We start from the raw sequence: 27,022 nt of genomic DNA on the forward strand, positions 1-27,022 counted from the left end.
GATTAATTCTATCAGTTCTGCTTATTTTAGAATTCAGTTTCCTTCCTCAGCCTTCTCGATGGTGGAAACCTGGTCTTTCTCCTTCCCATACCATCAGCCCATAAGGCTGGCATATAGGTGGCATTCAATTTTTATTGAATGATTGGTTCACTGAGAGGTGGAATTTATGGGACATTTAGTTCAATCTATAAATGGCAACCTCAAATCTTAGTGGTCCCCAGTTTTGTCGGGTTTTTCTTGGAGGTACTGGCACCAAGAATAGATAAATCAGAGCTAAAGGGAAAATGATACATAACAATATCCCTCATTTCTCCAGGCTTTTCTAGTTCAGAGCCCACTCAGATCCCTCCCTCCCTACCCTCCTCACAACCCCAAGGCAAGCATGGTTTGCCTCAGTTGGCTAGTGAAACCCAGGTCCAGGAAACCAAATGCCATGCTCATGCTTGCCCAGGTAGAGAGTGTTGGGGTGGAACTCATCCCAACTTCATTTTGGGAATAAAACAGCTCAAACTGCTTCACGAGTCCTCTGCCAGGGAATGAAGAGTTCAAGGAAGGAGAGCATAGCATCATACCCGGGCCTGCTGAGTCTTCCATAGGTCTTGGTGAAGTTTCTGGAGGGCAGATGCCACTGCCTCAGCTGACAGAGCTGTCAGGAGGGGCCCTCTCTTAAGGAGGATCCCAGTTCCATTCTGGTCTGAAAAAATGAGAAAACACGTCCTCGCTTGTCACTATGAAAGAAACAGCCAAACCTCCCCAGATCTGGCCATGGCATCCCTCCTGTCCCCAAAGAATGCCTTCGAGCAGTTCATTCATCGTGAACTTTCTGTGTTCCTATGTGCCAGGAGCTATGGTGGGCACTAGATAATGCTAGCTATCATTTGTTAGGCATTTAGTAAATGCCAGGAACTGTGTGACCTATTTTACTTATGTAATCGCATTAACTCCTTAGAAAAATCCTGAGGTGGGGTGCCTGGGTGGTGTAGTTGGTTAAGCTCAGGTCATGGTCTCAGGGTTGTGAGATCGAGCCCCATGTCAGGCTCTGAGCTCTGTGGGGAGTCTGTTTAAGACTCTCTCTCCCTTTTCCTCTGCCCCTCCCCTGCTTGCACACGAGTGAGCTCACATATGTGTGCACAAGCTCTCTTTCTCTCTCTCTCAAAAAAAAAAAAAAAAAAAAAAAAAATCAAGCTCAGAGAGGATAGGTGACTTGCCCAAGTATACATCTAGCAAATGGCAGAGCACGGGTTTAGACTCTGATTGAATTCCAGAGTCTGTGGCCTTAGCCTTGATGCAATACTGCCTAAGGAACCAGAGGCCCCTTCTTTCTCCCCCCAAGGGAAACAGGCCTGGCTTTGGCCAAAGGACTGAGTCCTTGGGTTGCCGGCTTACCTGGCTCGGGGCCCCAGAGGGAAGCAGAGTCTCCCCCGCCATGCAGCTCAGGCCTGCTCTCACAAGCAAACCCCAAGGCCTGCTGCAGGACAGAACAGAGGCTGGCCAGCTGGGCCTGGGCCTGGTGCCCCGGCTGCTGCTCTGCCACCAGAGCTGCCAACTGGTTCTCTGTGCTGCGCAGTCGCAGCTGGACTTGGGCTGCCTTGGCTTCCAGGGCCCGCAAGGAAGCTCGCAGCCGCTGCTCTGTTACTTGAGATGCCTCCAGCTCCTCCAGCAGTTGTGCTTCCTGAGCCAGAAAGTCAGCCTCCTTTTCCTTCACCTCCTGCTTCAGTAATTCCACCTGCCAGGAAGGAAGTGTCATCACTCTAAGCAGGGAGTGGACACCTTCTCATCAGACCCTCCCCAGCCTATGCTTGCCTTGATCAGGGCCTTGATCAGCTCTCCAGCAGAAAGGAAGGCTCTGGAATGAGTGTTACTCTCAATCTGACCTGTTTGTCCACCAACTGACTCCTGACACATGGGCCTAGGTGATGCAAATGGGCTGTGGCCCTAGTTCCCCTGGCAGCAATGCCAACTCCCTGCTACAATCAGAACTCTGCCTGAAACCCTGACACTCAGCCCAAAGAAGACTAGTCACAATAATGATGGCTACTATTTATAAAATGCCTACTGTGTTCTGACACCACACATTCCTATAGTGGCTAAGAGTTATTCTTGTGTGATGGATGAAGAAACGAATGCCCATGTAACCTAGAAGCAGGATTGCTGGGAGCAAATCCAGCACTGTCTAATGACTGGACCTGGCCTTTCATTGCTCTGGTCTACTTTCTATCTCTGACCGGCTTAGTTTTCCCCTCTGTGTCCAAGGTCTGGGGTTATGAGCAGACTGAATCCTGAAATTTTCTTGCTGCTGCCTCCCAGATCTGTGTAATGACCTGTTCCACTGCTGTGTCTTGCCAACCTGACCAAGCACACTTAGATGTAGCCATGCTTGGACTAGGCCTATGTGAGCTCCACCCCTTTGGGCACCAGGTTCTGTTCTCAACTCTGGGTCAGGTTCTCAAGCCCCCAGCCTGCCCAGTTCTGACTTGCACCTCCTGCCAGGGCTGCTGAGGTCCCAGCACACCTTGTAAAATGGAACAAGAGAACCGTCCTCTTACAAGACGATCCTGAACAACAGCCTTCCGCACTCCAGAAGGAGGCCTCCACCAAGGAATGGCGCCCCGGGCAGCATGGGAAGTACCTGGGTGCTGAGCTCTTTCTGCCCTTCCTGGGACTCCTGCATGTCCTGGCGCAGGGAGCTCAGCTCCTGTTGTCGAATAGAGTCAGCTTCTTGTAAGACAAGGAGTCTCTGCTCCTTTTCCATCAGCGACTGAATCAGGCTACAGAGAGGCCAGAGAGTTAAGGTCATTTTCTTAGGGAATGAATAATTCCTTTCACATCTGACTATGCTAAATGCAGCATTAATACTTAAAAGAGTAATCGTGAGAGAACAATTACAGCGTAACAATAAAAGCTAGAATCTGTTGAGCACTGAGTGCTCCTAGGTACTTCACGGACCTGATATCACCTTTTAGCTTCAGTTTCTTCTTCTCTGGCAAATTCCAGAAATACCTGTGTAATACCACAAATTCAACATATCCAGTTCTTCCCATCCCCTCTGCACCCCCGTCTCCCCAGCCACCCTCTACCCTGCTCCCTAGCTCAGCGAATGGCACCTTTATCCACCCAATGCTCTAATTTGGTGGCCCTGACCACATCAGAGAGTTCTCCCTTCATCCCACTTATGTCCAATCGGTGATGACATATAATGAACTCCAGCACCCTCAATGTCCCTTGAGCTCCTTCCCTGAGCTCCTTCCCTCCTCCCCTTCCCCATACCCCTACCCTTGTGCATCCTTAGTATCTCTCCAGCAAACAACCACATCCACCTCCTAACCCTGTCTAGCTCCCTGTGATTGTTTCAACAAGACGATCTGTCCCTCTTCAAACTCCTACGTCACTGAGGAGACACGCCGCACTTTACCTGGATGGCCGTATCTCACTCCTGAGATTTCCTGCCATCACTCTCTTCTGATATATCATAAACGGGACCATGTCAATTTCCCTGCTTAAAACCCTCCTTTGGTTTCCTACTAAACCCAAAATAAATGACACACTCCTGGTTGTGGCCCACAAATCCCAAACGATGCAGACTTGCCCAGGTCATGTACCCTGTCCTCGTTCACCAGGCTCTGGTCATATAGTGCTTCTGGTATCCCCAAAGATCTTCAATATAGATCTGCCTCCAGGCCACTGAGATTTCTAACCTACCACAGAACTTTCCCTCACCCCTTTGCATGGCTGTTTTCAGCTTATCCTCAGTGATCGGTTTAAAGGCAACCTCCCCTCCCCTTTAAGGGGAGGAAGGCTTTCCCTAAAACCTTAATCTAAAGTACATCCTCACCTTTACCTCTACTTCAGCATCCTGTTTCTTCCCTTCACACCATGTAATGTAACCAGCAATGATTTATCTGGGTGATTACTTAATCACGTCTTCCCCACAAAACCATATATTCTACTGAGGCAGGAACCATGCTGTCTTGTTTATCACTAATGTGTTTTCTCAAAGTATACTACCTGAAGTATAAGCTTTGAAGACAGGGACCATATCCTCTCTACATGGCTACCCATACAGTCCAGGGCTAGAGACATGAGATGCCAGGTTGCCTGAGCAAAGGCCTGTCCATCTCACAGTGACCATAGTGGCTGGACAGGCAAAAACTACTCCGTGGACTATCAAGCCTACCTGGCTTTCTCTCTCTCCAGCTCCTTCTGAATTCGGCTATACTCCTGGGCCTCCCTCAGCTTCTCCTGAACCTCCTGCTCCACCAGCCTCTGGGAGTCATCTCTGGAAACGAGCTGAGACTTCAAGTCTTCCACCTGGAAAGATAATGGCATGAGGATCAAGGGCACGGGGCCAGCAAGAAGATGCTTCTCACATAGGGCTCCAGGGTCCTTCGAGGCCACAGTCACTGGCCCATTTCCAATGCTCGGGGGGCTTCTGCCAATGCTTACATACTATTCTGACCACCCGTCCCCCAGTACCATTCAGCCTCACCGCTGTCTCCCAGCCTCACATCTGCTGTGTAAAGGCAGGCACAAATCAAAATCTTGGCTGAATAGAATCACCCAAAGGCCAAGTGATAAGTGATAGGCAAGTGTATAGTGATTGTATTTTTTAAAAATAAACAATGAGAACACCAACTGATAAACGATTCTGAAAAGGAAAAGCAATCAGAGTAGGAAAAGCAACATGATATTTTACAATATCTGATCTCTGGGGGAGGGTGGGAAGAACGACCGCCTAAGAAAATCTAAGTTCTGTGGTTGCCACAGGGAGAGATGACTATCTCAGGGCTCCAAGGGCACAGGCTCAGCTGTAAGCACCTTTCTGTTTTCCACTCCTTCCCAAGCAGAAGGAGGGGAAGAGCCAGGCTATGCTGGGGAAGGGCTGCAGGACTGGGAGAGAGAAGGACGCACCCGCTTCTGCAGGTCCATCTTCGCCTGCAGCAGGGCCCCGCACTCTTCTTGGACAGCAACAAGGTCATCTCTGTTCTGCTGGGCTGCCTGCTCCAGCTCCCCCCGAGCCTCCCGGAGCTGGGTCTGCAGGATCTGAGTGGTCTCCTGCAAAAGGAGAAGACCACAATGAGCAGAAGAAAGCTCCCACTGGGGCCCATGTCTTACAATCTATGTCATACAGATACTGGTTTTTCAATTGGGTTGGCAAAAGCGGAGGCAGGACCCAGCAATCCACGCTCTTTTTACCATGCCACCTCAACCCTTACCTCCTGCTCCCTTTCCTCCCTCACAAAGCGTGCTGGCTCACCTTGGCTTTCTCTGTCAGCACCCCTGAGTTGGTAGCAGTCCCTCACCCGGACCACTGCTGCAAGCTCCTATTGCGTATCCCTACAACCACTTCATGTCACCACCACTTGCGCACATGCATGTGCATGCGCGCGCACACACACACACACACACACACACCCCTCCACAAAGCAGCTAAAGTATTTTTTAAAGTACCATCCAACAGTTTCCCACTGCCCTTAGAACAAATTCCAAGCTCCTAGCATGGCTGACCAAGAGCTCCTGGGCTCCTGTCTATTTCTCCACTTGCCCCTGACCCTATCATGCTGGAGTCACATGGCTTGCTTTCTGTCCTGGCACTCCTCAAGCCCCTGTGTCTCACTGCCCTTATGATGGCTATTTCCCTTGCTGAAACTATTCTTCAAATAGCTGGCTTTTTTTTTTTTTAAAGGCTTTACCGAGGGGTGCCTGGACAGCTCAGGTCATGATCTCAGGGTCCTGGGATCTAGCAATGTCCCAGCTGAGCAGGGAGCCTGCTTCTCCCTCTCTCTGCACCCCCTGCTCGAGCTCTCTCTCTAAAATACATAAATTCTTAAAAAAATAAATAAATAAAAGGGCTTTATTGAGATATAGTTCACATATATAATTCACCCATTTAGGCATATAATGGTTGAACCATATCGATGGTTTTTAGAATATTCAGAGTTGGACAACGGGCACCACATTTTAGAATACTGTTATCACCCAAGAAAACAAGCCTGTACCCTCCCTATTCCCATCTTCTCTCCCAACTACTCATCTGCTGCCTCTGTAGATTTGCCTAGTTGGGACATTTCCTACATATGGAACCATGTGCTGTGTGGCCTCTTGTGACTGGCTTCTTACACTCAGCATAATGCTTTCAGGGTCTGTCCCTACTGTTGGCTGGGGCTGGCCTATTTTCAACCTTCATGCTTCAGCTCAATTGCCACTTTCTTGGTGAGCCCTACCCCTTTTGAACCACCTTGTTCAAAGTGGCCTCTGGTGAATCCCTCTCAATTACTTCACCCTAACCATTTCCCTTACAGCATTTATTAGGACCCACGATTATCTCATTTATCTCTATCTGCTCATTTTCGTCTGCTCTGCCACTAGAACTCGAGCTCTTTGAGGACAGGGACTGTGTATGTCATGCCACCTGCTGTGACAGCACCATGCCCAGGACCTAGTACAAAGAAGCAACACAGAACTGGTCCATGCCAAAGGAGCATGTCGATGCCACCTTTCTTTCCCACCCAGATCCACTCTCCATACCTGCTCCTTTAACTTCTGGACCTTCATGTCCTGCCTCAGCCGCTCTAGTTGTTGGCTGGCATCTGCCAGCTCCTTCTGGGTCTGCAGCAGGGTCTCCAGGAGGGACACTCTCTCCTTCTCTGTTTCGAGCTGCATCTGCAGAGGGGCAGGAGGCCAAGGGCTTGCTACATCAGGGGTCACCATGCTCATCTGCTGGGCCAGAAACACATCCCAGCTGCTCTGGGTCTCATCCAGCAAATGGGGAGGGGGCTGAGGGCCAAAGAAGGTCTGGACCTGCTTGTCAGGAACCAGGAAGTGCAAAGATTGTCACTGGTTTGCAAGCTAACAGGATGTGGTGAACATTGGCCCTCCCTCAGGAAGTGTGATACACTGCAGGGTCCTGCAGCTAACAGCACTGGTCACCCTGCTCACGAGCAGCAAAGTGAACAGGTACTTCTCGTCTGGAAGCCCCCTGTGGCAGCACTCTTGGGAGTAGAAAAGGAAGTGGTCAGAAGGAGGGGGATCACAGCTCCAATCTCCCCAGCTTCCCACCTGGCAGAGGGCACTCTCTGCCTCCGCCCGTTCTTCCTCCCTCTGTGTCCGGATGGCCTCGGCTTCTGCCTGCTGTTCCCTTAGCCTCGTTTCCAGCTCCATTTTCTCCTTCTCTAGGCTCTCCAGGGCCTTATCCAGTTCCTGCTGGTGCCAAGAGCGCTCCTTCTCCTGGTCATGTGAGGGAAGCAGGGTTAGAACCCAGTGGGTGAGGAGAAGAGGCAGGGGGAGGGCTCGAGTGGAGGTCCGCCCTCCCCAGCTGAGCATCTCTGGTATCTCTCCCTCTGCTGGTCTCCCCCTCGATAAAGTGAGGTTGCTAACTCCTGCCTTATCTATCTTATTAAATTTTAGGAGAATCAAATGAGATTTAAAAAACCCAAGTGATACAATACATGAAAACGTGTTTTCTAAAGTGCAACTGTCCCTAATATAACCTATAAATACTGTTATTTTAAACCAACCACACCACGGTTGATGGTTATAACCATGAACTGAGGAGACAGATTAGTTCTCTGTTGCCCACTCTCCCCTGTTCAGGGTGGTGGATAAGCCTCCTGAAAAGTCAGGTTGAGCCTTGTTAGGATGTCTCCTGCTATACAAGAGCTTTAGAACAGGGCATCCTGGTCCTTCCAGAGGTCCACCAGTGACCAAAGTCTTACCTGATCCCCTAGACTAACCCAGGATCCTCTCCTAGTTCCCAAGATAGTAGTGAAGGGCTCTCGAACCCAGCTGCCTGGGTTATGGTCTTCTTCTTTTTTTTTTTTTTTTTTTAAGATTTTATGTATTTATTTGATAGAGAACACAAGTAGGCAGAGAGATAGGAAGAGGGAGAGGGAGAAGCAGACTCCCCAGTGAGCAGGAAGCCTTGATGTGGGGCTTGATCCCAGGACTCAGGGATCATGACTTGAGCCTAAGGTAGATGCTCAACTGTGTGAGACCTTCAGGTGCCTCCGGATTATGGTCACTACTGTTGAGTGACTTTAGTTAATGTCAATCACATTTCTGTGCTTCAGTTTCCTCATCTATAAATACAGGGAGAGCAATTCAGGTTGCTCTGAGGATTGAGATAAGTCAGTAGAGCACCTTAAGTACATGGAAAGCACTCCATATTTAACACCTGTCGACATGATTCATCACGTTAGCAGTTCCCGGAACCTTTCCTTTAAAATGTGTCTAAGCTCAAGTTATACATTCATTTCATGGGAATGCTCCTTGGGCTTCACCCCTTCCCAACATCATCTCGTGCAGTGCCCCCCCCTCTCTGGCCACACTGGCCTCCTTTCAGGACCTCGGGCACACTACACACCCTCATACCTTAAGGCCTTTGCTCCTGCTCTCCATCTCCCTGGAATGTCCTTGCCTGCCCCCGACACCACTGTTCCTCACAGCCTAAATAATGTTTGCTCAGAAGGCCTTCCCAGACCACACACTCGCAACAGGTCTCCTTGTTGTTCCTCTTGTAACACCCAGTTCTTTGTCTACTTAGATCTTACGTCATCACTTACTTATTTGCATATTAACTTGTTTAATACTTGTCTTCCCTTTGAGGCCTTAAGCTCCATAAGGAGAACCACATCTACTTTGCTCCCACTGTATCCTCAGGTCCCACCACTGTGCCAGCACATAATGAATACTCCACAACGCATGAATGAATCACGTTTCAGCTACTGCACTGTTAAGATGCCTAAGAACAGCAATTTATAATGCCACAATTATAGAACAACTATGAATATCAAATCTTACACTCTGATTCAAAAAGCCAGCTGTAAAAATATGGGAAAGATGGATTTTAATAGTAGTAAGTGTTAAAAAAAAAACAAACACAAAACTGACCTATTTGCTCAATTTGAGTTAGAAGTGTGTATGGCTACTGGAAGAGCCAATTCTGTGATGTCCAGGAAGTAATAGTCTAGGGTTGCCAGCTAGGCTGTGGATCAGAATATTCTGCACACTGGGTCATGAGTAATGGGTAACATGTCTAGAGGAGAGCAACCATGTTGGTAAGGGATTTCAAGCAAACCTAACACTGATTTGTTTCACATGAATAGATTTTGGCTCAACATAAGGAATAGGTCACAAATCGGGTCTGAACCGATACCAAAAGATCAGGATAGTCCCCTGTATATTCTCAGACCATAATGCCTTGAAATTAGAACTTAATCACAACAAGAAGTTTGGAAGGACCACAAACACGTGGAGGTTAAGGACCATCCTGCTAAAAGATGAAAAGGTCAACCAGGAAATTAAGGAAGAATTGAAAAGATTCATGGAAACTAATGAGAATGAAGATACAACCGTTCAAAATCTTTGGGATGCAACAAAAGCAGTCCTGAGGGGGAAATACATCGCAATACAAGCATCCATTCAAAAACTGGAAAGAACTCAAATACAAAAGTCACCTTACACATAAAGGAGCTAGAGAAAAAGCAGCAAATGGACCCCACCCCCAGCAGAAGAAGAGAGTTCATTAAAATTCGAGCAGAACTAAATGAAATCGAGACCAAAAGAACTGTGGAACAGATCAACAGAACCAGGAGTTGGTTCTTTGAAAGAATTAATAAGATAGATAAACCATTAGCCAACCTTATTAAAAAGAAGAGAGAGAAGACTCAAATTAATAAAATCATGAATGAGAAAGGAGAGATCACTACCAACACCAAGGAAATACAAACGATCTTAAAAACATATTATGAACAGCTGTACGCCAATAAATTAGGCAATCTAGAAGAAATGGACGCATTCCTGGAAAGCCACAAACTACCAAAACTGGAGCAGGAAGCAATAGAAAACCTGAACAGGCCAATTACCAGGGAGGAAATTGAAGCAGTCATCAAAAACCTCCCAAGACACAAGAGTCCAGGGCCAGATGGCTTCCCAGGGGAATTCTATCAAACGTTTAAAGAAGAAATCATACCTATTCTACTAAAGCTGTTTGGAAAGATAGAAAGAGATGGAGTACTTCCAAATTCGTCCTATGAGGCCAGCATCACCTTAATTCCGAAACCAGACAAAGACCCCACCAAAAAGGAGAATTACAGACCAATATCCCTGATGAACATGGATGCAAAAATTCTCAACAAGATACTAGCCAATAGGATCCAACAACACATTAAGAAAATTATTCACCATGACTAAGTAGGATTTATCCCCGGGACACAAGGCTGGTTCAACACTCGTAAAACAATCAATGTGATTCATCATATCAGCAAGAGAAAAACCAAGAACCATATGATCCTCTCATTAGATGCAGAGAAAGCATTTGACAAAATACAGCATCCATTCCTGATCAAAACACTTCAGAGTGTTGGGATAGAGGGAACTTTCCTCAACATCTTAAAAGCCATCTACGAAAAGCCCACAGTAAATATCATTCTCAATGGGGAAGCACTGGGAGCCTTTCCCCTAAGATCAGGAACAAGACAGGGATGTCCACTCTCACCACTGCTATTCAACATAGTACTGGAAGTTCTCGCCTCAGCAATCAGACAACAAAAAGACATTAAAGGCATTCAAATTGGCAAAGAAGTCAAACTCTCCCTCTTCGCCGATGACATGATACTCTACATAGAAAACCCAAAAGCCTCCACCCCAAGATTGCTAGAACTCATACAGCAATTTGGTAGCGTGACAGGATACAAAATCAATGCCCAGAAATCAATGGCATTTCTATACACTAACAATGAGACTGAAGAAAGAGAAATTAAGGAGTCAATCCCATTTACAATTGCACCCAAAAGCATAAGATACCTAGGAATAAACCTAACCAAAGAGGTAAAAGATCTATACCCTAAAAACTATAGAATACTTCTGAAAGAAATTGAGAAAGACACAAAGAGATGGAAAAATATTCCATGCTCATGGATTGGCAGAATTAATATTGTGAAAATGTTAATGTTACCCAGGGCAATTTACACGTTTAATGCAATCCCTATCAAAATACCATGGACTTTCTTCAGAGAGTTAGAACAAATTATTTTAAGATTTGTGTGGAATCAGAAAAGACCCCGAATAGCCAGGGGAATTTTAAAAAAGAAAACCATAGCTGGGGGCATCACAATGCCAGATTTTAGGTTGTACTACAAAGCTGTGGTCATCAAGACAGTGTGGTACTGGCACAAAAACAGACACATAGATCAATGGAACAGAATAGAGAATCCAGAAGTGGACCCTGAACTGTATGGTCAACTAATATTCGATAAAGGAGGAAAGACTATCCATTGGAAGAAAGACAGTCTCTTCAATAAATGGTGTTGGGAAAATTGGACATCCACATGCAGAAGAATGAAACTGCACCACTCTCTTTCACCATACACAAAGATAAACTCAAAATGGATGAGAGATCTAAATGTGAGACAAGAGTCCATCAAAATCCTAGAGGAGAACACAGGCAACACCCTTTTTGAACTTGGCACAGTAACTTCTTGCAAGATACATCCACAAAAGCAAAAGAAACAAAAGCAAAAATGAACTATTGGGACTTCATCAAGATAAGAAGCTTTTGCACAGCAAAGGATACAGTCAACAAAACTCAAAGACAACCTACAGAATGGGAGAAGATATTTGCAAATGACATATCAGATAAAGGGCTAGTTTCCAAGATCTATAAAGAACTTATTAAACTCAACACCAAAGAAACAAACAATCCAATCATGAAATGGGCAAAAGACATGAAGAGAAATCTCACAGAGGAAGACACAGACATGGCCAAGAAGCACATGAGAAAATGCTCTGCATCACTTGCCATCAGGGAAATACAAATCAAAACCACAATGAGATACCACCTCACACCAGTGAGAATGGGGAAAATTAACAAGGCAGGAAACCACAAATGTTGGAGAGGATGCGGAGAAAAGGGAACCCTCTTACACTGTTGGTGGGAATGTGAACTGGTGCAGCCACTCTGGAAAACTGTGTGGAGGTTCCTCAAAGAGTTAAAAATAGACCTGCCCTATGACCCAGCAATTGCACTGTTGGGGATTTACCCCAAAGATTCAGATGCAATGAAACGCTGGGACACCTGCACCCCGATGTTTCTGGCAGCAATGTCCACAATAGCCAAACTGTGGAAGGAGCCTCGGTGTCCATCGAAAGATGAATGGATAAAGAAGATGTGGTTTATGTATACAATGGAATATTACTCAGCCATTAGAAACGACAAATACCCACCATTTGCTTCGACGTGGATGGAACTGGAGGGTATTATGCTGAGTGCAGTAAGTCAATCGGAGAAGGACAAACTGTATGTTCTCATTCATTTGGGGAATATAAATAATAGTGAAAGGGAATATAAGGGAAGGGAGAAGAAATGTGTGGGAAATATCAGGAAGGGAGACAGAACATAAAGACTCCTAACTCTGGGAAATGAACTAGGGGTGGTGAAAGGGGAGGAGGGCGGGGGGTGGGGGGGAATGGGTGACGGGCACTGAGGGGGACGCTTGACGGGATGAGCACTGGGTATTTTTCTGTATGTTGGTAAATTGAACACCAATAAAAATTAATTTATTAAAAAAAACCATAAGGAATAATTTTCTAATAACTAGATCTATAAAAATAAATGAGCAGCCACTGGCAGAATACAACTGAAGCTAAGCAACCATTGACCACAGCACGAATGGTTAAAAGATGCTTAATCCCTGCTCTACTGTTTATTAGCAATGTGACCCTGAGTGACTTCTTGAAGTTTCATTTCCTTACCAGTCATAGGTAGGCTATTTGAAATAATGTAAGTAGCATTTAGCATGGCCCTTGGCATGGGCAAGTGGTTAATAAGTGCCCACTATCACTAGAATTAAAGTGGGTCCAGGCACCAGGTGGAAGAATGTGAAGACTATAGCCTCTAAAAGTTTTTCCAATTGCTAAGATTCCAGGAGAAGCAAGTCAGTTAAAATTAACAGATTCTTGGGGTGGCCTGGCTGGCTCAGTCAATACAGCGTTTGACTCTTGACCTCAGGGTCGTGAGTTCAAGCTCGACATTGGGCATAGAGCTTACTTAAGAAACAATAAATAAATAAAACAGATAGACTCTCAAAAGTCAAGAGAGTAGTCAACCTTTTTTAATTAGTAGGGAGATCATAAAGTCAGACAATCAGAATTCAGGGGGATTATCTGAATGAGGAAAAGAAAAGATGGAAGAGGCCCTCCCATGACTCTGGGTGCTGACTCAGGTATGGCCATGAGATAGTCAATCCTTTCAGAGAAGCCTAGGCTTTGTCAAGTGGTAACTCATCATTCAGAAACTTTATTGCATCTTTCACTTGTAGGGTTTTCCTTAGGGGGTACACCTGATTCTTGCTGGGCAAAGTGCCTTCTGGACACCATTCAACAAATAATTCAGTTACCTACTTTAGGCACATAATTCCCAAAACCAGCAAACGTTTGTCATCTTGCCAGCAAGTCTGCCTTGTAATAAGAGTCAAATCACAAATACACACAAAGCACAAGTCAACTTCCATTTCCAGAAACCTGACAAATACGATCTCTAACCCCCTCCACCCACGAAATGGCAAAACATCTTGGATAAAATATTAAATCTATGGGGTTTTTTTCCTAGATTTTATTTATTTATTCATGAGAGACACAGAGAGGGAGAGAGGCAGAGGGAGAAGCAGGCTCCATGCAGGGAGCCCAATGTGGGACTCAATCCCAAGATCATGGGATCACAACCCCAGCCAAAGGCAGATGCTCAACCGCTGAGCCACCCAGGCATCCCTTAAATCTAATGTTTTAATGTGTAAGTGAGCCAGCCGTAATTTCATAGGAGTCAAAAATCAAAGCAAGACTTGGGATCCAAAGAGGTAAATGAGCACAGAACTGGCTTTCCACTGGAGGCATTTGCTATACCTAATAACCTTGAAATTCATTTTAATGCTATGTGGAGAAAAGAAAACAGAAGACAAGGGTAGGGAGTCAACAGAAGATTCTCATATAAAGCTGGACCTCCAAAGGGCTAACCGGGAGTCAATAAAATATGGCATGTGGGCCAAATCTGTCCATCCTCTTGCTGCTATATGGCCTGTGACCTAATAATGGTTTTTACATTTTTATTATTTATTTATTTATTTATTTTTAAAGGTTTTATTTATTTATTCATGAGAGACACACAGAGAGAGAGGCAGAGACATAGGGAGAGGGAGAAGCAGGCCCCATGCAGGGAACCTGATGCGGGACTCGATCCCAGGACCCCAGGATCATGCCCTGGGCCGAAGGCAGGTGCTAAACCACTGAGCTACCCAGGCATCCCGGTTTTTACATTTTTAATGGTTGAAAAGAAATTTAAAAAAAAATTTTGTAACATGTGAAAATTAGATGAAGTTCAAATTTCAGTGCTACACTTATGAACACAGAATGTTCATTTGTTTACGTATTATCTATGGCTGCTTTTGTACTACAACAACAGAGGTGAGTAATTATGACAGAAACCATAAGGTCCACAAAGCTTAGTATGTGGTGGCCCTTTACCAAAAGCCCTGGGCTAGAGTGCCCTCAATAGAAAGATAAACCTGGGGCGGGGGGAGAAAAGAGGAGAGAAATGGGGAAGAAAAAAGGAGAGAAAGGAAGAGAGAAAACAAAACAAAAAAATCCCACAGAAGGAAACAGCAAGAATATCTAGCCAAGAAGGGGTCCAAGGCATTCCTCTGCTCCCTTTACAGCCTGGGGCCAGTTTAACAACCTTATATCCCAGAACCCATGCTTAATTCTCTGTACATACCAAAACACTAACAGCTAACACAAATAGAGAGTTTACTATATGTCAGGAATTGTTCTCAGTGTTCTCCATATATTACTCACTTAACAGCTAGAAACTGGATTTTGCACCTTGGTGGCCAGGTTAGTTCTGTTCAGATTTCACCTTTATAAGCAGCAATATTTGGCCCAAGAGCCAGCAGGTGGAATACTCACTGAAGGGAGGCCATGTGTGCCTCTCCTGTCCCCAGCCACATCCATGACGTACCCATTTCTCCTGGAGCCGGTTCACCTCCTCCTCGTGGGCTGACTTCTGCTGCTGCAGGGCAGTCTGCCCCTCTTGCTCGGCCTGGGCCAGCCGTCTGGCTGCTGTCTCCCGCTCTTGTTCTGCCCGGTTCCGCTCATTGTCCAGTTCCAGCTTCAGGCACCTCACTTCCCCTAAGGTGCCAGTGACAGGTGATCTCTCACCAGGCATCTGCCCTCTTTCTTTCACCCCTCTCCCCAGACCTCGTGAGCAACTTCCATCACGGAGGCCCTGGGCCTGGCTGGAGAAGGACGTCTGATAACTTCCCACTGCCTTCCTAGTTTTCAAAATCTCCAAGGAATGAAGTGCCCCCCACCCCAGTTGGGGGTCTCACCTGAATTACTTCCTTGGCTCGAATGACAGTTTGAATCTGGACCATCCCCAAAGAATGAAGTGCCCCCCACCCCAGTTGGGGTCTCACCTTGAATTACTTCCTTGGCTCGAATGACAGTTTGAATCTGGACCTCCAGCTGGCCCTTCGTGACCTCTACCAGAGAATTTTGTTGTTGGGCCTCAAACAGAGTGCTCTCCAGTTGCTCCTTGGCTGAGCTGTCAGGTTCAGGAATCAGGAAGAGTTCTTATCCATCAAGTCCCTTAACCTTCCTTAAGAGGACTTGGGTTTGACATACTGACTACCCGGAGAAATTAGGGGGCAATTATAAATTCCTAATTCATTTGGGACACATATACTTTGGGCAGGGAACTTAGTTTGGCTACCCCTTGCTTTGCAAAGCTCTCTCTGCCCTTGGCTGAATTGGGTCTGAGCCCTACCTGAGGCCCAGTAGTTGTTCAGCGAGGTCCTGCCGGTCTCGCTCCACGGCCTGCAGCCGCACCTCTAGGGCTGCTCTCTCCCGTACTAGGGCCTCCTTCTCCTGGACTTCTCGAGCAAGCACTTCTTCCTGTCGCTTTGTCTCCTGACGCAGCTGATCCAGCTGAGCTAAGGCTGCCTCCTGCTGATGACGTGCCTGAGAGGAAGAAATCTATAATAGACAGAGGCTGCTATTGCCAGGTTGGGGCCACAGGCCCTTCAGAGATTCTGGGCCCAGCTCTGTGAGTCCTGAGCGTTGCCCACTCATACAAATACTACTTCCTGCATCAACCCATAGAACTCCCAACCCAGGAAGGATGGCTCTCCTTTGTGCAAGACCCTGTGTTAGGGCTGCAAGAAACTACCTCTAAGGAGCTTTTAGTTTTAAGCAGTAAGATAGACATAACATCAGGAAGAAAGCGATCAGCCTCTAAGAAAGGGACTCTGGGAAGGAAGATTATGTATCATTTTTAGGGCAGTGGGAAGTTTGGTAGAGAAAGAGGCCCGTTGAGCTGAGTCATTGGTTCAGAAAAAATTTACTAAGTCGCTCTATGTGTTAAACATTGTACTAACAGATAAAGGAATAGGGGGCCCAGGGGGCGCAGTTGGTTAAGCATCTGACTCTTGGTTTCGTCTCAGGTACTGATCTCAGGGTTGTGAGATCAAGCCCTACGTTGGCTCCATATTCAGCGTGGAGTCTGTTTAAGTGTCTCTCTCCCTCTTCCTATCCCCCTTCTCAACGTGCTTGTGTGTTCTCTCTCTCTCTCAAATAAATACATAAATCTAAAAAAAAAAAAAAAAAAAAAAGAAAGAAAGAAAGAATAAAAACAAGTAAGACACAGCCTTGCCTTCCAGACCTTTTGGTCTAGTGGTGGAGACTATAAATGGATAATCACAATACAGTGTGAGTTGTGTGTGGTGTGGCAGTTGGAATATGCAGAAGGTGCTGTCAGAGCAACCAGAAGAGACATCTAATTCAAAGTGGAGGGTGTGAAGTAGTAGGGAACCTGAAGGATTCTTACAGGAATTCTCTTGAAAAACTGGAAGATGTACCCCAAACTAGTACACTGGTCATTTTTAGGAAGTTAAGACTTCTTCACTTTCTGAATCATTTCTGTAGAATTTTCATTTTTTATGATGAATACACATGATACCTTAATGTGATGGTATTAGTTTTATCTTCTTACCTCGCTTAGTTTCTCTTGAATTTCTTCCTTCTCATCTTGGATGGCCCTGAGATCTGCCTGCAGCTCAGCACCCCTCTCCTCTGCCTTCTGCAGCTGTGCCTCCAGGTGAGTGTTCTTTTCCTGTAGGGTTTCCCTGCTCCTCTCGGCCTCTGCCAGGCCCAACTGCAAAGTGTTTCTTGCCTGCTCTGCTGCTTCCATTCTGTGGCACACAGACTGGTTCTCTTGTTCTAACTACTGGCCAAAATGGGAAAGGCATCAAAGGCAAATGGTTACAGTTTTTAGATCAAGTGCTAAGACAGAAATCCCAGTGAGATGTGAATCTATCCTCCAATGAGGAACACAGGAGGGCTTTTATGAGAGGGGGCTACACATTCATTTGCTCTGGCGCTGTATTTCAGGTACTAGATGGGTTGATGCTGGGGATGGCAATTAAAAAGGCAAAACTCTACTCTCATAGAATTCAGAATAAAGGAAATCCGGGACATTTCTAGGGCTTAAGGTAATGGGTGGTGAAGAAACATGTTAAATTTGCAACCTATAGAGAAGATTCTTTGAGATGTAGGCTCTTTGGCAGATTCTTTTCTGGTGATTACTGCTATCCCATGCGATGGAATTAAATACCTAGTCTTAAAAAAAAAATAAAATAAACACCTAGTCTTGCTTCCAGAGGACATGGGTCTTCTTCCTGGGCCTGGTGATTTTACCCTACAGCCCAAAGGTGGTTCTGCTATAGGAGTGAAAGGGGACTATTTTCAATGGCTAAACCCAGGCCTTATAGTCTCAGCTGTCCTCTGCACCACCAATGTTCCTTTGGCTCATTTCAGGACAGGAGCTGATCCGTCTTGCACTGATCCATTATAAACTCTCCCCTGTCAAGGGCATCAGCTTTATCAGTCACTGGCTTGCCTTCTATCAGGGCCCAGAACTACCCTGTGGGTCAGAGAAATCTTTGCTCACCTGGAGAAGCTGCTGGTTCAGTCCAACCTTATCCAAGGCCAAAGCCTCATTTAAGGCGCTGAGCTTGATGGTTGCAGCCCGAAGATCAGCAACCTCGGCCTTCAGGCTGTTTTCAGAACTCGACAGCTCTGCAACTGACTGTTCTGCCTAAAAACAAAGAGAGTTAAAGGGCTTCCTTGTACCAGCTTTCCTGCCACAGTGAGAAGCTCACATCCCTGCCACCTGCTGCTGTCCTGGTACAGAGATCAGGTAACGCTCCGTTCCTTCCCTTATATTCTAAACAAGTTTTCCCTTCATTCATTCATTCAATCAATCATTCAAACATCAAGAAGAAAGGAGCTCGCAGTATAGAGAGCCAGACAGACACCAAGATGTACAAACAACCATAATTACGATAGCTTCATAGACAATGTAGGCACAAAGTGCTCTGGAAACTCATTCAGTTTTGGGGAGTCAGAAGTACTTGGGAGAAGAACTGGTAATGAAGGTAGGTATTGAGAGGTGAAGAATAGTATGTGGTTAGAGGGAGAGGAAAGAAGCAATCTAGGCAAAGGGAAGAGTATACGAAATGCAGTGGAGTCATGAAAAAGCAGGTGAAGCTGAGGCTGTAATTAGTGCTGTGTGGCAGGAGTCAAGGTGGATGGGGAGTTAGGACAGGATGAGACAGGAGGAGCTAGAAATAGTTTGGGGCACATGCGGAGGAGCTTTGAATGTGTCACCAAGCAGTTGCAAAGCAACTGAATGGGTTACAGGAGGGAGACCAACGTAACTGGATTTATACCTTTGAAAACCATTCTAAGGTCAACATAGAGAGTACATTGGAAGGGACAGAACCCAAAAGCAGAGGCTAGTAAGGGACGCAGGGAATATGGAAGGTCATGGCTTAAAGGATGAAGAACGAGGCAGGCTGCATGTCCTTTGCCTACAAACACAACTTTCTAAGCCATACACCCCACTTAGCAAACAAGGAATGGAGGCCCACGCACCCTGGCCAGCGCCGCAGTCACTTCTGTTTGCTCTTGCCTCAGCAGCTCCCCTTCCAGGTGACAAGACTCCAGGGCTTCCCGAAGAATGATCAGTTCACTGAGTGATTCTGACTGTTTGGCTTCCAGACCTGCTAGTGTCTCCTGACTAAGATGGAAAGAAGAGGAGGCTGGGGGCAATCTCAGGGAGTGGCCACACCCCAAAAGGTAATAGGAGTCGAATTACCTTTGCTATGCAAAAGAAGGAAGAAGGTCTCTAAAAACTGTTAAGACTTCCATGACATGTAAAGCGAAAAAAGCAAAATATTTGGGAGAAATAAGAATATGCATAGGGGTGCCTGGCCAGCTCAGGCAGTAGAGCATGCAACTCTTAATCGCAGGGTCATGAGTTCAAACCCGATGTTGGGTGTGGAGCCTACTTAAAAAAATAAAATAAAATTTAGTTAAAAAAAGATTACGTGTATATATTTGCATAAAGCAACTGGAAAGATAAACAAGAAAGCAATTTAAGTGGTTGGCTACAGAAGGAAGGGAAATAAGGTGGATGAAGCAGAGAGGAGGATCTCTGTGTTTGTCTATTTTTTTTTTTTTAAGAGAGAGGGAGAAGAAGGGCAGAGGGGGAGGAAGAGAGAGTCTTAAGCAGGCTCCACGCCCAGCAAGGAGCTTAACACAGGGGTCGATCTCACGACCTTGAGATCACGACCTGAGCCAAAATCAAGAATCAGGAGCTTTAACCAAATGAGCCACCCAGGTGCCCCTGTGTTTGTCTTTTTAAATAGTTTTGACTTTCAGATCATAATAAATATTGATAAATGTATTACTGAATCACACTAATTAAATTTAAAAACATAACTATCGGGATGCCTGGTGGCTCAGTGGTTGAATGCCTGCCTTTGGCCCAGGGTGTGATCCTGGAGTCCTGGGATCGAGTCCCACTTCGGGGTCCCTGCATGGAGGCTGCTTCTCTCTCTGTCTATGTCTCTGCCTCTCTCTCTGCCTCTCTGTGTCTCTCATGAATAAATAAATAAAATCTTTACAAAAAAAAACAAAACAAAACACAACGTTACAATCTTTGTGGATTGTCTATTCTTCTAAAGGATAAGAGAGACCATTCTTTGTAGGAGTCGTGATTCTTATAGCAGTCCTTCAAGATTCTATTATTCGTGCCTACCAGCTGCAAGGAACTAGAGCACAGGAGAGGAGGGGGATATATGGAGGTGAAGAATACAGTCCCTGATACCAGTTACTGAAGATCCACCATCTGCCAGGCTCTGTGCACAAAATGGTGCTCTATTCTTCCTGGTGATCCTTCAAGGTAAATACTATCATCCCTATTTTACAAATAAAGTAATCTGCTCAAATGGTGGAGCCATAATTTTAACCAAACTTTTGCCAGCTTGAAAGTCCTTGCTTTTTCTATGATATTACATAGAAGAATTTACAAATTTGCTATGTCTCTGGATTCTAGAATTCCCTTTCTTAGCCAGTTCATTTCCCATTATTACCTGGGGTAAATCCTACCCTTCGGCCAGCCTGGCCTACTCTGAACATGCCATGAACCTGCATCCTTTTCTTTGCTAATCTGTCCCTTTTGCCCCTCTCCCACTCTCTACCAATCAAAAGATGTCAAGGCCCAGCTCAAAGGCCTCTCCTCTGTGAGGTTTTCAATTATTAACTGTCACTCCCAGGCTTCCAAAGGACCCAGCCTGAAGCTCTGTTTCACTCATACTTCATTTGGCCTCATGCCACAGTTCATTGTTTACTTGAACATTAGACTGTGAACTGCTGGCGATCAGGGCCTGTGTCTTATTTGTTTCTGTGCCCCTGCAGTGTCTCAGCCCCTAGGGGTGCTCAGAAAAGCCTGGGTGAACTTTCTGTATTTATCCTTCTGCAAAAAGAAGGAGCAGTAAGCTAATGTGAACCCACCACAGGCCAAGCTTCAATTTTGACTCTACTTTCTAAGAGATGGGAGTGGATGAAAGAGGGTGTAGAAATGAAGGGAAAATCAAGCCCCAAGCAGGAGGGGACCAGTCACACTTACAGGCGCTCCCTTTCACGGACAGCCAGGTGCAGCTCCTCCTGCTGCTCCTCCTTCTCACCCTGAACAGAATCCCCCTGCAACTGAAGCTCCATGTTTGTCCTTCGCAGCCGCCATGCCTCCTGCTCTAGCACCTCCAACTGCTGCTGCAGCTCCTCCCTCGTCTTCTGCAGGAGCTCTCGCTCCCTGAAACAAAAGACGAGAGATGAGTAAAAACCCTGGAACCTCAAATCCTTCCTGGTAGCAGATATAGGATCAAAGGAGAGAGATGTCTGTTTCTTTTTAAAGATCTCATCTCCCCTTTTGAGCGGGAACCTGTTTGTTTGTTTTATCATCACAAAGATCCAAAACTGAGTAAGCAGGAATAAGCAGAACACAAGATGGCCCTGAACAGCCCTGGGTGGCAGGGAGGGCAGGGTTAGGCAACCAGAAATGTCCAGGAGTGAGTAAATGGCTGGATGAGGACTGAGCCGGGAGGGATGAACAGCCCCCTGCTCACTTGCTGAGAGACTCCACCTCTCCCTGTAGGTCCGAGGTCTGCCCTGCCAGAGTGTCGCGTTCCCCGGTGAGCTTCTGCAGACGCTGTCTTAAGGCCTCACCCTCCTCCTCCCACTGATTATGCTGCTGCCGCAAAGAGCTCATAGCTTCCTGACAGGCCGAAAGCTGCTGCCTTAGGTCCTGGGGAGGGAGGGTGACAAAAGGGAGATGGTGAGCAAGAGGGCAGAGCAAAGGCAGGGTGGCAGAAGCCTGAGAGTGAGGTTAGGCCAGGGGCCGAGGCCTGGTACAAGGATAAGCTGAGAATAGAGATGCAGCCAGTCGAGGAGACAGAGGATCAGAGATTACTGGGCTTCTGTGGTTCCTAGAGTCTCAGAGTCCATCATCTTTAGACGTGCATTGGGGGGCCGTCACGGAAATGGCTAAGTCTGGCTGGGACCCTTAGAGTCAGGCAACGCTTACTCACGGTCTCCCAGGGCTCCAGTTGCCTATCTTTGCATAGTGCTATATGAAGATAGCATGCAAAGTGAGGTGTACTATTGGGCACAGAGAATGTACCCATTAGCCACAAGTATGACTTGGCAGACACTGAGAGATTCTAATGGGCACCTTGGGAGTACTGACCAAACACCTCATGATTGGTTGACATAGTGGAAGGGACAGTCCAGGCAAGGAGGTTACCTGGGGCACACATCAGTTCAGATACCCACACCCGTGTCTGAGGAAGAATGGTGGTTTCTCACCTGCACAGCCTGGCGTCTTTGAGTCACCACTGAACGCACCAGAGTAAGGGCCTTGTCTGGGTCCTGGGAATCAAACTGGGATGAGAGGCCACTAGGGTCCAATTCTAAGGAGCTGTCTCGACCACAGCCTTGGGTCATACTGTCCCCTTCTTCCACCATGACCTGAAACCCAACACAGCAGAGTCACCACCCTATTGACAAAGGCCTAGAATCCACATAGAAGACTGACACTACATCCTGGACAAACCTGACATCTTCTTTCTCAGGTTCTCTCCCTTGCACATAAGAGGAGGGTAGCTAAGAGCAAAAAGGATTGGTTCCTGGGGCACCAGGGTGGCTCAATGGTTGAGCATCTGCCTTCGGCTCAGGTCATGATCCTAGAGTCCTGGGATGGAGTCCTGCATCAGTCTCCCCATGGGGGAGGCTGCTTCTCCCCCTGCCTATGTCTCTGCCTCTCTCTGTGTGTCTCTCATGAGTAAATAAAATCTTAAAAAAAAAAAAAAGGATTGGTTCCTCCAACTCCTCACCTTCTGTCACCCAAACCTAGGACTAGCAACAAGGCCAGAGCATTCTGAGGTAATAATAAACGAAGAAATGAAGAAGAAGATATTGATGTAACAAAGACCAGAGCCCCTGTCCTGAGAAGTACAGCTGGCGATAAGAAGGAGGGCCTGCCTGTTCCAGCAGGCAGTGCTAGCATGTGAATGCTTAGCTACCCCTTAAGGTACCAGTCTTCAGATACACTCAGAGAACTCATTCCTCAAAGACCCTAAGCCCAAACATCTCAGAGAGTGGAAATCTAGGCATGACTAAGAAACACGGAGGCCTAGGGGAGGAGTGAGCCGTAACCCAGTTCCCACAAACAGAAGGCTTACCAGTACCTGGGTTATATCCCTGATCACCTGCTGTAAAGACAGCTTCTCCTCTTGGGCATTCTTACTGAGAGATGCCTCATGTTCCATTAATTCTGCATGATTTGTCTCCTGAACAGGGAACAAGACAGAGCTGTGAGCAAAACTCTCAGAAGTATCTACCATTTCAGCCCCCAAATCAACCAGAATCTCATTCTGGCTCTGTGGTCAACCCTACTTTTTTCCTTGACCACATATGACTGCTACTGTTGTCCCAGGACTCTGAGGACAGTGTGATGTGGTGATTAAGAGTTCAGAATAAGTGAATCAGAGCTCTAAATTAGACTCCCTCAATTGGAGTTCTCACTCAATCACTTCCTAGTTTGGTAGCCATAGGCAACTGTTTTTTTGAGCTTCTTTTCTCTTTAAAATAGGAATAATTAACAGCAACTACTTCACACGTTTGTGTTGAGTCTTAAGTGAAAAGGATGCGTGTAAATCACTCAACATAGTGCCTGGCACAAAGAAAATGCTCAATACATGTCAGCTATCACAAAAGAAAGAATGGGAGCTGTCTCTGAACAGCAAATTGATGCTTGAGACCTAAGGCTAGTCCAGAGAAACCCCTAGCCCCAGAGCTAGCAATGAATCTGAAGAAGACTCAAGATTTCCTCAGTTCCTTCTGATCCTATTGTTAGTGAAGGCCTGAAGACACAGACCCGCAACTATGTTTTCTTGGGCCTGTACAAAACTTGAGCCAACATTTATAAATTGAGAGATTCTGAGAGGTTTTATGAATTGAGAAATTCTGACCTTCTGGCTTTTCTCAAAAAGTTAACAGATGGGCCATATCAGGCCCCATTGCTACATGGCAGTAATATCCTGAAGCTGAACACCTCCTCCATGTGAGACACATACTCTTCACCCTCCTGCAGTCCCTACTATACCTCATCGTTTCCTTAATATTGAGATCAAGTGTCCCCTTCTGTCCTCAAAACTAACTATGATAATGCTGGACAACCAGAATCCTTACAACTGAACCCACTTCACTCTTTGGCATTATCTGGACACTGCGGACATCTGAATTTGCAAATTTCTGACCAAAAGGAACCAAAAAAGGCATAAATGACTCTGAATCCCTGCCGATCCCAGCTCAGATAAGACTAGAGGTTTGTACACAGATCATCATTCAGGATCTGCTTAAAAACAGAGATCTGAAAATTCTTAGCAATGAAAAGAAATGTAGAATCAAGCCAGAGGTTCTATTTAGTATAACCTTAGAGAGTCCCTTTGATAGTATCTCTGGCAGATGAGAAGCCGAGAAGCCCGTGACACAAACCTCAATCTTCCACCGAACAGACTGGTCAACTACTGAGCAGCTCTTGGTTTTTAATCTCTCACATGTCCCCATCTTTTGCCACTGTGCCTTGTAGTATATGTTCCACTCTCTCTGATGAGGACCCACTGCATTCATACATCATTGTAATTTCCCCAGGAATATAGTAGGCATGGTACACAGTACTCACCAATGAGTGAATAAACTGAATGAGTTAATTACTTTTTCAGATTCAGCCAAAATTTATTTATTTTTGTTTGTTTGTTATTATTAAGGAATATTTAACTGGTCTCCTGCATCATCTGTCTATAGAGGACAAGGAACATATAGGCCCACTCCTAAGTCCTTTCCAGAACAAAGGGTCATGTACCAGGATCTCCACTGTCTCTCTCAGGGCCCCTAACATCTTCTCATACTCTTCATTTTGCTTCCGAGCCTGGATCAGCAGAGCAGAGAGCTCCGTCACCCTGAAGAGAAGAGCACAGCACTGTTACCCAGGAGACTCACCATGGTGGACAGAGCTAATACGCAGCATACCCCAGCCCCAATGGACACTCCCCCTAAAGCCCCCCGAAGCCACCTGGGCACCCCCAGCCCCTGCATTCCCTGGATGCCACACGATGCTATAGCCTTGAACCGGGGATGAGGGGGAGGGGAGAGTCAAAAGCCACTCAGACACATGCAGGGATTTACCACATCTCAAGACTGGAACACGTGTTTGGGGGCGCGAGAGCTGAGGGAAAGCCCTGGCCCAGGCCCTTCCAGGCCTCGCTTGATCTTGAAGTCAAGCACCCTGAAGCCAATAAGAACATCAGAATTGCCACATGGGACAGTCCCAAGGTCCCTCCAGCCCAAGGGTCTTTCATAAGGAAATCGGAGGGGCAGTTTGGGGGAGATTTTAGTCAACCTCTGTGATACTAACCTCAAGGTTGAGGGAAATCATACAACTCTGTCACTTAATGCTATATCTTGGAGTTTATTACCTGGGATTATATGCATAGTTAAACAAATATTTCTTTTTCTAAGATTTTCTTTTTTTAGGTAATCTCTACCCCTGGCACGGGGCTCAAACACATGGACCCCAAGATCCAGAGCTACATGCTCTACCAACTGAGCCAGCCAAGTGCCCCTAAGTAAATATTTCTTAAATGAATGTTATCCAGGAGTAAATATTCTTTTTTTTTTCAAAGTCTTAATAATTTTATTCTGTACCACCTCTAGGAGCCTTCATTAATTGGATGGCCATTCACTTAATGATTGTGTCTTTCAACAAACATTCACTGAATGTTACTCTACTGCAAATGAAGTGCAAAGCACCAGAGACATAGACTCACTAAGACATAGTCTCTGTCCTTGCCTTTCCAGGACCCAGGCAACCAAAACCAAAACAAACTGCTATTTACATACACCGTCAATAGGTGGTGACACAAACCTAGCCATGGGGTATAAGCCCAAACCTGTCCAGAAATTCAATGGGGTTCTTGGTTTCTGTCCCTGCCCTTTTTACTATTATTTTTTTTTTAATAAATTTTTAAAAATAAATAAATAAATAAATTTTAGGGACGCCTGGGTGGTTCAGCGGTTTGGCGCCTGCCTTTGGCCCAGGGCGTGATCCCAGAGTCCCAGGATCGAGTCCCGTGTCGGGTTCCCTGAGTGGGGCCTGTTTCTCCCTCTGCCTGTGTCTCTGCTTCTCTCTCTCTCTCTCTGTCTCTCAAGAATAAATAAATAAAATATTTTAAAAATAAAAATAAAAAATAAATTTTATCATAATCTAAAAAAATAGGAGAACCTAACAACAACAACAAAAGCTAAATAATCAGAAACAGTGAGAGCAATGCTGTAACAAGCAGGTCAAAAGACCACACCTGGGCATAGAAATTTAACAGGCTATTGAGGTCAGAGAAGGCTTCTCAGAACCATGCCTTAATGGATAAGGTGGAGGCAGAAGGGAGGCAAGCATTTCAGGCTAAGGTCAGTATGTACCAAGGCAGAGAGGCATAGAATAGCTTGGCTGTTCTGGGAATGGGAGTAGTTTGGTGTTGAGAGACAATAGTCACAGCTAGCTCTATAAATCAACAGGAGAGAAACCGAACTGCAGAGGGCGGTGACACAGCCCACCCTGTGGCACTGGGTCCTAGACTGGACTCCCTCTGGCACCTCTCCTTCCTCTCTGGTGGGAGAACGCTCTTTATGCCCCCTACCCCCTGCCAGCTCTATCTCCCTAAGGGAGTCAACACCCTCAGCAACCCCTTCCCAGGACCCCAACCCATCTCACTGATCCTGCAGCTCAGCCTTCTCCAGATCGCCCCGACTCTTCAGCTGTATTAGCTCCTGGCTCCTTTCATGCGCTTCCTTCTCCAGCTCCTGGGTCTTGGTCAGTAGTAGCAGCAGCTGGGTTGGCTCACTCCCATCCCGTCTCCCAGATCCATCTGACTCTCGAGACTGGGTGCCCACAGTCAAGCGCAGACAACATGTCAACAGGGACCCTGAAAGCTTCACATGCTCAGCCTTGAGCTCCGTCAGATCTCTGAGTACAAGCAAGGAAAGAGCAGACTCCAGTAGGGATGGGTGAAGGGAGCTTGGA

The 27,022-nt window shown here is 46.2% G+C and overlaps 1 protein-coding gene across 22 annotated transcripts in view; it reads right to left on the reverse strand.

The window, feature by feature from the left end:
* Positions 1-27,022, reverse strand: part of CEP250 (centrosomal protein 250) — a 50,230-nt gene that overhangs the window by 10,309 nt on the left and 12,899 nt on the right. For 7 of the 22 annotated variants that reach the window (XR_011996934.1, XR_011996935.1, XR_011996936.1 and 4 more), the window contains exons 7-25: positions 26,714-26,965; positions 24,809-24,905; positions 23,127-23,234; positions 22,252-22,413; positions 21,513-21,691; positions 21,017-21,199; positions 18,979-19,123; positions 17,993-18,139; positions 17,036-17,266; positions 15,812-16,020; positions 15,462-15,589; positions 15,005-15,174; positions 7,057-7,224; positions 6,526-6,660; positions 4,909-5,052; positions 4,175-4,308; positions 2,630-2,768; positions 1,387-1,726; positions 573-694 (exon numbers count right to left, since the gene is read on the reverse strand). Coding sequence is in view for 19 of the 22 variants with exons in the window: in XM_072736012.1 (XP_072592113.1) it covers positions 573-694; positions 1,387-1,726; positions 2,630-2,768; positions 4,175-4,308; positions 4,909-5,052; positions 6,526-6,660; positions 7,057-7,224; positions 15,005-15,174; positions 15,462-15,589; positions 15,812-16,020; positions 17,036-17,266; positions 17,993-18,139; positions 18,979-19,123; positions 21,017-21,199; positions 21,513-21,691; positions 22,252-22,413; positions 23,127-23,234; positions 24,809-24,905; positions 26,714-26,965 (3,193 nt within the window). In the remaining 3 variants the exon portion in view is untranslated. Of the gene's footprint in view, positions 1-572; positions 695-1,386; positions 1,727-2,629; positions 2,769-4,174; positions 4,309-4,908; positions 5,053-6,525; positions 6,661-7,056; positions 7,225-15,004; positions 15,175-15,461; positions 15,590-15,811; positions 16,021-17,035; positions 17,267-17,992; positions 18,140-18,978; positions 19,124-21,016; positions 21,200-21,512; positions 21,692-22,251; positions 22,414-23,126; positions 23,235-24,808; positions 24,906-25,131; positions 25,232-26,713; positions 26,966-27,022 lie in introns of those variants that run through there. The other 15 variants (XM_072736016.1, XM_072736020.1, XM_072736017.1 and 12 more) reach the window with 9 other exon arrangements.

The sequence above is a fragment of the Vulpes vulpes genome, chromosome 14 (genome assembly GCF_048418805.1).
Source record: "Vulpes vulpes isolate BD-2025 chromosome 14, VulVul3, whole genome shotgun sequence".
Taxonomy (NCBI): Eukaryota; Metazoa; Chordata; class Mammalia; order Carnivora; family Canidae; genus Vulpes; species Vulpes vulpes.